The sequence below is a fragment of the Capsicum annuum genome, chromosome 6, assembly GCF_002878395.1.
Source record: "Capsicum annuum cultivar UCD-10X-F1 chromosome 6, UCD10Xv1.1, whole genome shotgun sequence".
Lineage (NCBI taxonomy): Eukaryota > Viridiplantae > Streptophyta > Magnoliopsida > Solanales > Solanaceae > Capsicum > Capsicum annuum.
The window spans coordinates 222,931,002-222,944,970 of NC_061116.1; the positions used below are offsets into that span (position 1 = coordinate 222,931,002).

The 13,969-nt window shown below is 30.9% G+C and overlaps 1 protein-coding gene across 1 annotated transcript; it reads right to left on the reverse strand.

Moving 5' to 3' along the window:
- Nucleotides 1-8,837: 8,837 nt before the first annotated feature.
- LOC107875526 (laccase-2) lies at nucleotides 8,838-12,307 on the reverse strand (the record flags this gene model as incomplete). Its single annotated transcript, XM_016722276.2, is given in 6 exon segments — nucleotides 8,838-9,180; nucleotides 9,567-10,535; nucleotides 11,045-11,173; nucleotides 11,282-11,526; nucleotides 11,865-12,016; nucleotides 12,165-12,307. Coding segments are annotated over 6 exon segments (1,769 nt in total), but the record flags the coding sequence as incomplete, so codon positions are not given.
- Nucleotides 12,308-13,969: the final 1,662 nt, after the last annotated feature.

Consider the following 13,969-nt stretch of genomic DNA (forward strand, 5'->3'; position numbering starts at 1 on the left):
CTCAGAGCAATCTCTGTTTTTTCTCCTGATTTATTGGAGGAGTTATGGTAATAAAGTGAGTGTAGCCACCAAAATTATGAATATTTAAAAATTAATTTCTTTCAAATGATATTCAAAAATTAGAGTTGTGTATCAATATTTATAATCTGTAATCTATATCTCATTTTTTAGGGTCAAAATTTTCACTCGGATAAGAATTTCTATAAAAATCGAAGCTTTGTGATCACTATTGTATTGTTTTGTTGTAGTTTACAGGTCGTAGATGAATGTCAGTTGGCTTTGAAAAATTTCTTGGGTAAAAGTTAGATTTAATTGTATTATTTTTATATTTTTATTATCTTATTGTTTTATTTAAGTTTAATTCTATTGTTTTGATATCTCTTTTATCGTGTTGTATTGTTATAGTTTACAGGTAGTAGATAAATATCGCTCGACTTTGAAGAATTTCTTAAAGGTAAAGGTGAAGTTTAATTGTATTGTTTTGATATCTCTACTTTAATTTTATTTTTGTGTGTATGTGTAAAGATTATATTTTGTTGTATTATTTTGGTATCTCTATTTTCGTATTATTTTGTTATAGTTTAAGATTTTGTGTAAAAATTAGATTTAATTATATTATTTTGATGTCTCTATCATTGAATTATTTTATTGCACTTTACAGATGGTAGATGAATGTCGATTAGCTTTGAGAAATATTTTTGGTAAAGGATAGATTGAATGAAATAAATTTTCTATCTTTACATATTCAAAAGATGTTCAATTTAATTATTGTATTAATCTTTATTATTTAAACAAATATCCTATTTAATGTAATGTTTGAATTCATTAAAGTGAGGTATACGCGCGGGGTGTGTACACCTAAACTAGTTATAGATATAAATATAGATACAAATATAGATTATAGATATAAATTATAGATACACATTAATAGGGAGAGAGAGTAAAGTAATTAAAAAAGTGGGAGATAGTGTAATTATTTCTAAAAGGTTGATATTTATGTTATTTATACCTAAATTTTCTATAATTATATAATGAGCATCCGAAAATATGAGCAAAAAAAATTTAGAATTTAAAATGTAAGTATCTACTGACAGTATTTTATCATATGTTAATGTGTTCTATTATAACAATCATAGTTTGAATTTAAATAATCTAATAAATTTAAGAAATTATAATGTATTCAGCCTATTTCTTTCGTACTGTGTGGAAGTGATAAGACGTCAAATTTCATATCGAATTGTGATTTTTTTTTCCCTAAAAAATATTCCAGAAATAACCTATGGTACTATTATTTATATATTTTGGATTTAAAAAATTGCATTATCAAGTTCTCTTTCAATGAATTCATATGGCCCTTCAGACACAATTATTCCAGAAATCACATGCCCTCTCACAAATTTATACTAATAACTTTGAAAAAAAAGTGGATTAAAGCAAGGTTAGAAGGAGAGAAATAGTAATGTTTGGAAGATGCATTGCATTGTTTAATTACCTTTCGTACACACCATGTGACGATTCTGCAAAACATTGATCAGTTTAGATTTTGGAAGTTTGACCCAACCTTTTTCTGTCTTTGACCACTCTCATTTTGCGTCACTTGATTCCCCATGCTAAAATGAAGCTAATAAAAATATTAATATCACTTAAATTGATTAATGATGTATCAATGAAAATGAATACATAGTGTGAGTAACTTATCAATGTACTCAAAATATTCCTATCCTGAAAATGAATGATATTCATTACTTGTACTGTTTATAATATCAAGTAGTAGCTTTTTAGAAAAGAAGTATCTATACAATCAAGACATTTATCAATTATTGCGTAATTATTTATTTAGTTTTATTTGGCTAATGATTTTGTTGATATATCACTCCAACTCTAACCGTGACTTTATTGATACAAAATAAATACAAGTGAGTTTGATAAAAAATTTAGTATAGTAGAATGACTTTTAAGCTATTTACTCCCTTTGTGTCTATACTCTCTCTATATGGACTTTCACGGAACACACATACCCCCACCCCCAAAAAAAGCTATTGAATTTATTATGTTCATACAATAAAATGTGCGGTGTATAGATGAAGCTCTCCATCCTAAATGGGAGATTTTATAGTCAAACATAAGAATGAAAAAATTTCTAATAAGAAGTGGCTCTACACAACACAAATCTGAATTGATACTTAATTTTTTTAAAATTAAAAAAAAAATGCTGCAATATCTGAAAGTCTACTGCACAGAGAAGACATGCAGTAGAAACCTTATAAATAATTAAGCAATCAGCATTGGATTCATGTCGAAGATACAGTCAAAGCCTTCATGGGAATGACAAATTCAGAAGCAGCCATGCATTTCAACTTGTTCTCATTCACATCTTCATTTCACACTGAGGGAGGTATCCTATCTCATATATGGGATTTTAGCTTTATAAATTCAACTTCTAAAATTTTTTTAACATTACATTTTCAAAGTTATACGTTCATATTTATTAGTATTTATTATAATTAAAGTGATTTCATATACCAGTATATATGATTTATATATCGAAAGTACTTTGTTCTCAGCTAAACTTGACACCTCAATGATCCATCTGATCACAACGGTTACAAGCACAGCATGTTGTCCCTGTCTTTTTTCCACTCTTCTTATTTCTTTATTCTGCACAAAACATGAGCTAGTGAAATTTGAATTCCTTACTACTCTTTAATTAGTATATAGTAGGAAATATTCAATGCATGTACGTGTAGTAGAGTATCATTTAATTCATGGGGTACCAAAAAAGCTGAGTAGTTCACATAGATTACAACTGCTATTCTTTAAATGAAACGTAGTTATCAAAATATACTATAACAGATGTGAAGAAGCCCATACCCCGCCCACTATAGTCTATAGATGGAAGGAAACCAAAGTCAAATTTTGCAACAGTTATTGAAAGTACTACTACCAAAGTCCAGCAACAAGTTAATTGCCTGTGATGATCAGAACCAGTCGTGCACATATATATGGGGGGGACTGTATCCAATCACATTTTGTTCTTCACTTTACCATTTAATTTTGTTGAAAAAATTGAGCCAATGTGGAAAACAGTCTTTTTACCTTATAAGAAATTAAGAATTAAGATTTGTGTACATTTTAAATTATAATTGGGTTGAAAGAAGTTATTAAATTGAATCTTTAGAAATTTCTAGATCATTTATTTATATATACTTCTGGAAAGTATTGAGTACCTTTGAATTATACAAGAAGTGTATAAGTTTGACGTGGATACAAAACCGGGGCAGTGACACTCTCAAAATTTTCGTTGAGAAATTCAGAAGTAAATATACAAATTAGTCGAGGGGTTCAACATTTATTATATATTCATAAAAAATATCTCTAACCATGTAAAAATGTTATAAAAACGGTATAATCTTTAGTGACACTCTCAAAATTTTCGTTGAGAAATTCAGAAGTAAATATACAAATTAGTCGAGGGGTTCAACATTTATTATATATTCATAAAAAATATCTCTAACCATGTAAAAATGTTATAAAAACGGTATAATCTTTCATCGAACGGGATTCAGAGGATCCCCTGGGGCAAAAGTGGCTCCGCCACTAATCAGGGATGGAGCCATCTTTAGCGACGGATGATCAGATGCACATTCTTCGTCAGAAAATTATGTGGCGAATAGAAGTTAAATGTTAATTATTATGAGTGTATATTTAACTTTGTACACTCTTAACACAGTTGAGAATAGAATTTCCGCTATCGCACAAACTACCCCAAAATAAGAAACCCTGTATTAGTAATTGGAACAATTTTCTCATGGTCAAGTTTTCCGGCACACTAATCAAGTTTTAAAATTAATCAAGGAGGCTAAACATAACTAATGTACAATTTGAAAATTGATACTTAACGAGTTCTTGATTTTAGCGCCGTGCATGCGCATGTGCAACAACATTTTCCACCCCCCTCCTAATTCAGTGATTCCACTGATAAATTTATCAATAGAAAAAACCAGATTAATTATTTAATTATCCTCTTTAAGGATTATGATCTATTGGAGGACAAACAAATTAAATTGAAAATAAACGAATTAACAGGAAATCCTAACACAACTTTTTTTTTTACCACATTTATTTGGGGAGAGCATAATTCTGTACAATATAATGACAATGTTAAAATATATGTACAAAATGCAAAAAATTATACATATTGCCTTCGAATGAGTTTATCTTCAATTTTTACCCTTTAGATGACTGATCTTTAATTTTAATCTTTTAACCATCAAACTTATGTCTAGTGGAGGCATAAGCTTTTAACCAAACTGAAGTCATGTCCAATGCGTAACTATTATGATACGAAAATTAATATAAATTCATGTTTCACAAGTATCTATTTGTTATGAGAAGCATAAATGAAAGACCTATGGGAAAATAGTGCAAATGACCCAAATAGCTATTGGTAAATCTTTTGTTGATTTATTCTTCAACTTGGAAGATCCATAAGTAGTTGCTGCACAAATTCACACCAGTAAATGAGCTGCAAACTAGATGGTCCTTGACTTTTTGAAAAAAATCTTAGTCCAAATTTCGAAGAAAAATTAATACTATGTTACTACTACTTATATTAAACATTGGATACTCCACTTTAAATATATAATATACTAAAATCTAGCAGGGAGTTTGTGACAGGGAAGCCTGACGAGGGAAAAATAATAATAGCATATCACAGAACACAGAAATCACCACAGTAATTGACCAATTGTCCATCATACAAGTGAAAAAGACTGCAAAATCTTCAATTATTTAATAACCCTACCGACCATTTTTTGCGATATGGATTGTGAATTTCAACACCATTACTATATTTTGTAGGATAATATATACTACCAAACTATATTAAAATCCCTAGCACATTTCCCATCTACCATCAAACACTTCCTCATGATATGCGTGTGCCTTTGCCCCGTGGTGGAGCCAGAGATCAAGGTACGAGTTCGGTCAAATTTAGTTATTTTGATTTAAATTTTTTTATTTATTTTGAAAAAAAGTAGTTTGACGCACGATTTGAAAACGTACAATACCTTAAGATCAGGTGTCATTTATGCCGTCTATATATTCTCATACAAGTATTAGTATTAGTTGTCTACGATTTGAACTCGTGATCATAAAGACATTTTTATTGTTGATTTTAGGTTTTCCTTTTAGAAATTCATTAATATGTATAAATTATTAATTTAAAATTTACTAATTTGAAAAAATAGAATCCTAAACTCATAGTACATTTTATATTCTGATTTTGCATCAGCTTTACCTCTTTTAAAGAAATAAAAATTAAATAATGCAAACACAATATGGGGTAGATGTAAGAGTGTCGAATGGAGCACCATACAGGATCGCATCTCCATGAAGGATGATGATCTCCAAAAGGAGATTCAAGAACCACAAACTAGAGTTTGTCAAATTTAATAAATAAAAATATAGCTCGTCTAATTTATTCAGATATAATTTTAAATTGAACATATTGAATTATAATTCATTGTCATCGATATTGCTCAAATTCATCCATCTATTTTTATCCAAGAAAATATTAAACGAGTTATGATTTTATTTATTTAATGATTAACAACTTGATACACTTAAATTTAATTCATTCAAATATAACTTAACCAGCTCATTTGATACCTCCGTCGAAAACTAAAGTCAGAAATAGATGAAGGCCTGACACTGATATAAGATAAGACCAATTACATTGTGCCACAACAGCAATACATGAATATAAAAATGTACAGCTAGGATGAAATACCAGACATTATACGTAAGCATTAACGTGCAATGCTACCATATTATTAAGAACATTGGTCAAAATTCAAAAATGTATTCAACTTTTTTAGAAAAAAAAAAGAAAAGAAAAAAGAATTTAAATTTGGAAATAACTTTTACCAGGTCATCCATTTTTCAAGTAAAAATGTAAAAATGAATCACCTGCTGCAACAGGTAAAAATCACACGATAGTGTAAAAGGAAAATACACCAACGGTGCACCAAACTTAAACTCAATAAAAAAACTTATAAAGTTCTTCCTTCGTCCAAATTGCTATAAATAGATACCAACACTTCATCATCATTCTATCTACTAGAGTATTTATCAACCATTTGTCCACCCTCTCTTTTCCTCCATACATCAACGGCATCTAATTTTGTCCCACTCCTTTTTTTCTTCTCGTTGTACACTAAAAATATAACTATAGAAATCAGGTTCACTGAGATCAAGTGTGCGGAGATCGTCGGAGACCAAAAGGAAAATGGCGTACTACATGGACGAAAAATGGAAATTATCAAAGGATGATCCATGTTGTCATTCATATTCATCTTCCAAATCATCATCTTTGTTTAGGAGCTTTTCAACAAAAAGCCCCAACTCAAATATTTCATCTCTTCCTAGAAGTTTTTCTCAGAATCCATACAAATCGTCCCTCTCAAGAAATTCTTCACAAAAGAGTACTTCTTCTTCATCATCAAAATCTCGACTTACAAAAAGTGCATCACAAAAGTGTGCCAATTTCAGAAGCAAATGCAATAATATGGCTAAGGAACAGAAGTCAAAATTTTATATTGTAAAGAGGTGTATTGGTATGCTTGTTCGCTGGAAAAAGCATGGAGATTCTTGAAATTAATTGATATTATTATTGACAAGAGTTTCCACAAGTAAGATCTCCTAATTAAATTACTATTTATGTGTGAGATTTGGATATATTGGTCCTGTTATGACCAACATAAGCTACTTTGCTATCCTATAGAGAAAGAACACATCATAGTACGTAGTAGTAGTACTCTTGTATTTGTACTTTCAGACGAATTCAACAATTAAAATCAGTGAATTCAGAGTGAATACGATTTTACTACTATAAGTATACATTTCAAATTTTCATTTTTGACATATATATAATATAGATTATGAGCTTCAGCAATGAAAGGCGCTATCCTCAGGTACATAGGCTGCCCGGCATCTTGCATGAATGTGGGACTCTTCGCGCACCAAGCCTCTTTTTTTCGCATCTATATACTTAGTTCGAGTTCAAAATAATGGATTCAGTTGAATCGATGTATAGATTAGATCGATGCCTCGATAACGATGTAAGGAGGAGGGTGAAACAGCAATATATAAGGAGTATACAATATATATTAAAAGATTCCAATTGGAAAATGTAGTAGTGTACTAGTATGGATTTTGGGTTTAAGTTGAACTGATGAATACCGTTAAAATAAAGTCACATGGTATTGTCTGGGAAAGCTGTATTTTCTGCTACTCTTACCCTTCTGATCTGAAATAATACTACTATAAAGATTCTTTTTTTCTGTAATTGGAACTATCAAACATAGAGAAATGGTAATCCATTGTCCCCATACAGAAAGGAAATCATGGGGATCAGTAAATCTTGAATACATATGGCACATGAGATCATATTACCTCCCTTCAGTTTAATCCAAAATGTTGAAGAGGGGGAATACAATACACCCCTCATTTGTAGGCATTCATTTTCACTTTTATAGTATGTCAAGTACGAGGAATGTTCACCAGCAGCAAATATATACTTAGGACACCATTTCTGCGGTATTTGTAATCACTGATATTTACGTCAAATCATACAGTTCAACACTAGGGGGTTCAAAATTAGAGTTAAAATTATAAAGCAGGTGATTCCACAAAGCCATCCTTAGGGTGTGTTTGGTTCAGTGGGATAAAAAATGAATTTAAGTTTTTTTACTTTACGGACAATGTAAACTTGACTTGCTACTGTAGGTTACTTATTTTTTTTTCTTTCTCAATTTTTATGTAAATAATTGGATAACCTGCAATAGCAGGTCAAGTTTACCTGATAGTGTAAAATATTTTGTACACTCACGATACACAAAACTTAAACTCTAATTACGATACATATTAAACGAATAATTATAGTCTTCAACCAAACATTGGATGAAAAGGAAATCAATCTACATCAACTGGTGGTCCATAAGATCTAGTATTTTTGGAATAAGTTTTGTTACATTGACCAACTTCTGTCATCAAACTTCAGCACTAGAACAGAAAATTGTTTTCCAATAACACCCTTGATGAAAAAACATAGCTTCAGTACATAATATCCTTTGGGTATTAATTATTATCATCTAATAATCTTGTCGATCATATTTGTGGAGGTATTTTTGTAAATAAATGTTTTAAAAAAATTATTTAATACATATTATTTTTAATATACAAAATCAAATACCACATTAGAAAAATCTCATGATAATTAATGTAAATATAACTAATATCAGTATAAATAATACATTGTTATTATGTATCCTACCAACCCACTTCTTATATAGCTGATGAAATAACATTTGTAACCAACACGAAACCAAATCTATTGTGGGACAGGAACAATATTTGATTGGCCTTTCTTTCAAGCAAATACACGATGATTGATCCATCTAATTGACAATTTGACATGACTTGTTTCTTAGGCTTTTTCTTATTCATTAGAATTATTAATGTATTCAATGAACATGAAGTTTTTCTTTTCTCTGGTAAAAAAAGTTTTGGTTTAGTGTAATTTGAATAGCTTTGGGTGGTCACACTTTTATTAGCAACTACTCCTTTTATTATCCCAGATTGTTTTTTCTATTTTTCTTGATCTGGTGGTCAGTCCCCAAATTTTGAAGTAGTCAGTCATACACGACAAATTAATTATTCTTATAACAATATAATTTAGAGGTATGATATATTACAAAGTTGCTTTAGCAAATGCAGAAAGAAGCATTGAAAACAGACCTTTGACAATAGGAGAGATTAAAAATGACAATAGGAGAGATTAAAAATGCTTTTATTGATTCATCGAACAAAAGTAATTTTACACAAACAAAATCTCCCTCGATCACTCTTGTAAGTCAATTCTCATTCTTAAGCAAGAAAAAAGAAAACACACAACTGCGAAATAACTCAAAATACAATTTGCATAATTAACTTAATTGAAAAAGAACAAGGAATTAAGGGATTGAATTGCTGATGATGAGGTTGTTAATTAGCACTTGGGTAGATCAGCTGGGGGTGGTAGCAATTTTTGGCTAGGAAGTTCTCCATCTAACACTATCCAAGCCATTCTCAATCCCCAACTCAAATGAACGTCAAAATGACAATGCATCAACCATGCTCCTGTTCATACCACAACCAAGAAGAAGAAAAAGTTTAGTCACGTTTACGTTGTCATTATAATCTAATTTATCGTACCAGGTAACCCGTCTTATTTTTAGGTAAGTACTAATCTCATTTTTAAATTGTTACTTTAAGTATCTTGAGGTGACGTCTAAAAACAATTCGACATGGTCATTGTAGAGAAGTCAAAATCAATTAGATTTATTAGGAAAAAAGGAACTTATATGGTATAACTTGTGTCCTTTCAAAAATTTAAGTTGTATACATACACATGTTACCAGTTACAATACAAACCTATAATTCGCTAATAAGTGATATGATTGTTTAAATATCTTTACAACGTCAATGTATAGAACTTTTAAAGTGACTATAGGAATGATACTCACCAGGATTGTCAGCTAGAAAACGAATGGCAACCCATCCACCAGATGGAACTCCAATGGTGTTTCTTTCAACAGGATCAACAAGATTGTACTTAGCAGGGTCCTTTTTCGGGTCGAAATTACCAATACCTTGGCCAACAACATAGAAATTATGGCCATGAAGATGAAGAGGATGACTTTCAGCACCAAGAATGCTTGTGTCCTGCAGTACCACTTCCACTGAAGTATTGAAGGGAAGCACAACAACTTTTGTGCCATTAGAGACATTCGTGTTATTTGGAGGGGCGCCAGTGTAGTTAAAAGGAACTAGAGGGAAACTTGGAAAATCAGTAGTGTATACTCCATTTGATTTTTTAAAGAAATAGGATTGAAGTAATGCTGTTGTGGGGAGAATCATAGAAACATTATTAACAGAAGCAGAAAATTTTGAGGAATTATTAGGACCTTGACATCTTTGGTTTTTTGGGCATGGGTTACTACCAAGGCCTACAGTAAAGAAAAAGTGTTTATCAACATTTCGCGGAACATTAGCTGGGAACTTCTCACTAGCCAAAGCGCGGAATTTGTTTGAAAAATTGGCTACAAATGAAGTGGCATTAATAGGCGGAAGTGTTGGAATTGAAAGATTTTTACTTGGAACATTGTCAGACGACGGTAAATTATGAAGATCATACACAAGAAATCCAGCAATTGTGGAGTTATCAAATGTGCCTTGGCCAGTGAAATAAGGTCTAGCTGCCATTACAAAAGTGGTTTGTGGAGGATTAGGTTGTGTTTTAAGGAGGACATTTGTGGTTTGTCCAGGAGCAATGAGAAGTGTGTCTCTTTCAAAAGGTTTGACATAAGATGCATCTGCTTCAACGATTGTCATTGTATGATTAGCTATTCTGAAGAAAAGATCGTCATTGAGTGCAGCATTGATTATACGAAGCATATATGTCTTCCCTGGTTTTACCTTTAGCTTAAAAGTATCTGCAAAATATATAATGCATGTCAAAATAATTTCTAAGTTAGTGTTCTATCTGTACACCGACAGTATAAAAAAACCTTTTAAGTCGTATGTATTTTCGGATATGATTTTTAAATTCCAGAATTGCAATTGAAAATAGTCACAAATTCAAAAGGCGTTGAGAAATAGTCAATTTTTGGAATGTGTAAAATTTCACCCAAGATATTGTGGTGGAGTTTCCTTTTTTTTTGTGTGTGTCTGTGTATTTTTGAAATCCATAACAGTGTCCTAAATTTTTCACTTAACTATATCTAGGTGACATTGTCATGATGTTTCAGCATTGATCAAAAGTGACTACTTTTCGACGAACTTTCAAACGCTAGCTATTTTTCAAAAATAATAGGAAAAGTGGCTATAGCCCATACAACTTTTACCATATATATTTTTCCTATATATATAAGATGGTTCATTCACCAAATTATGTAGGACCTATGTCAAGCAAGAAATGAAAATACATAAAACTATAATGTACCCTTTGCAGAACAATTGTACAATGGTCCAGGTAGACCATTAATGGTGTATGAATCAGAGACATTAGGTCCAGCTCCAGTTACAAGTGATTGATTAATCACAGCTTCAGTATCAGCATTCCACCATTCACCTATATCCATATAATTAATTAGTAGTAGAATCATATACTATTAAACTTTCTCTTTAGTCATCATCATAAAACTATAAGATTGGGTGTTTAATTATTTGATAGTATTACCAAACATGATGGGAACTTCTTTGTGTGGTTTGGCAAATGGATAAGAAGCATTGTGCTGGGGATAGATGATAAGAGGACCATAGAGGGTAGCCCTCATCCATGAAATATGAGCATGCCACCATAAAGTTCCTCTTTGGCCAGTAATGGTGAAGTTGTAGACATAACTTTGGCCTGTTTGTATTGGACATTGAGTGATATATGCTGGTCCATCTGCCCATCCACTTTGTACTTGTCTAATACCATGCCTGTTTTATTATATTAACAATAATTAATTAATCATGTATAGAGAAGCATTCAAATTATTTTTTAACAATACATTTGGACAATTATAAATTTGAAATATAGATAAAATAAGATCTAGCTAAGGAGGCCAGGTCATTTGATGGAAACTAAATGCTTTTCACTTATTAGAGAAGGCCTTAAAGGAGTAAAGGGAAGTGAATAAATTCTCTAAGGAAAAAATTAAAGGAGTCATACAAAATATAAAATAAATAAAGAAAATTCAATATTGATCAATAGATAGAACCAATTGTAGTACTTGTGTACCAATTGTATTAAATGTTGAAAAGTTGATAGTTCATACCAATGGAGACTAACATTGTTGGAGACATGATTAACAACTCTAACCACTAGACGATCACCTTCTCTAGCAACAACTCTTGGCCCTGGAAATTTCCCATTCACAGTGACAATGGTCTTTGTTTTGCATAACCTTGTCACATTTTTCAATCTTATCTGGAAAAAATCAAAAAAATCACGTGAATATATATATATATATATATATATATATATATATAATTGATAATTGACAACATATAGTACGCTTTTAGCGTGAAGTTTAAAAGCAGATCGTAACAATAACGTAGGCTAAATATAAACCTACATCAAACTTGTAATGCCTTGTAATGCCAGCAGTGACAGACTCTGGAAATAGTGTAATGCTACAAATGTAGAAAATAGCACATAAAATTGATAGTCTTGAAAAAACAAAAGCACTCATATTGTTTCTTCTTTTCTTTTTTTCTTCTGTAAAATAAGATAAAGATACTATGGCAGTTTAATTGGTTTCTTTGCATGGAATGATTTTGAGGAGCCTGTAAGATATGCTTATATAGACATGTTTAGATATTGTTTTTTAATTAAGAAGTTGGTACTAATTATGTGTAATTAAATTCTCAGTATACTGTAAAGAAAAAACCTTCTGCCAAAGGAGAAAAAAAAAAACTCACTAGGAAAGAGATATCCCACCAATTGGTAAGAGTGTACCTAAAGTCTATTTTGCTCAGTAAAACCTTATCTACTCACAACACGAAAAATTCTTACCAAGAAATACGTATGATATCTCCAACCAGAAAATTACATATGATGGGATTTCACATAGATTATTTATACACCCAAAATGCAAATAATTTTTGTTGTACTGTTAGGGATCGTTTGGTAGTTGGTTAGAATTATGCACGTATTCGTTATACGGATATTAGTTATTCTTCTATCCTGCATAAGATAATAATACACAAAATTTTCTCATAACTTCCACATGCATTAGTATGTGGAAACTGTAAATCAAATGTCATATTAATTTCTGCACGAATAACTTATTCTTAACTAACTAACTACTAAGCGTTGTATAACTTAACCAAAAATTAATACATAAATAAGTTGTACTTTTACTAGCTAGCAGGTAGTTTTTTGTATTTCGATAACAATAAAACAAATTCGATGTTATTCTCTAAGTGGGGATTGGGGAGGCAGTAAGATGCACACAGCCTGCCTTACTTTTATGGAGTAAAGAGGTTGTTTTTGATTGGGCTTCAACAATCCTCCACTTTTATCTGAATTACCATTAATGTGATCAACGAGCTCACCAAGGCGGAATTAGGTAATTTGTTTTATTTCTTAGGTTATTAATGAAAGGTTACCTATAGTATCTTTTATATGACTAGACTGTGTGAAAAAAAAAAAAAATATACTATAACTATATTTATTAGAAGCTAATAAAACTTCTTATGTTGCCTATGTTGGAGAGTATTATAGTAAATTTGCATAATTTAGTTAAAACACCCGAAATTAAGCTGTTAATCTTGCTGACGAAGATGATCTTTTCTCGTCATATATATGTCATATTCACCTTCATGCCAATTCATCATTTTCATGTGGGACTGTCCCTTAATTAGAAAATTATCCAAAAAAATAATAAAAAATTATATTAAAGTGTGACATTTGACCCACAACTTTCTTCCAAGCAAGAAAAGAATGATAATACATTAGGTCGTTCCGTTAAATTTGTATTGTGATGAACACACTACTTACTATATTATTTCTTTGTAATAAAGCAAATTAAATTTAGGAGAACCCCATGATTAGTAATGTTTTACAATGCATAAGTGTGTCTTTTATTCCCTTTTTGGTGCAATTAGTTAAAATGGCTAATTAAATACGATATAGCTAATTGTTTTTTTTTTAGTTGCACCAACTACATACCTTGTAGGGTACACACTGCTAGTAACATCACTTAGTGATGACTTACACTGTAATCAACACACTAGCGATACTTACTGTATTTCTTTGTGATAAAGCTACTTAAAATGGAATATGAGAAACCCTATGATTAATCCCGATCTTCTCATCTCAATTTATGTGACGACATTTGATTAGACACGAAATATAAGAATAAGAGTATTAGATTTG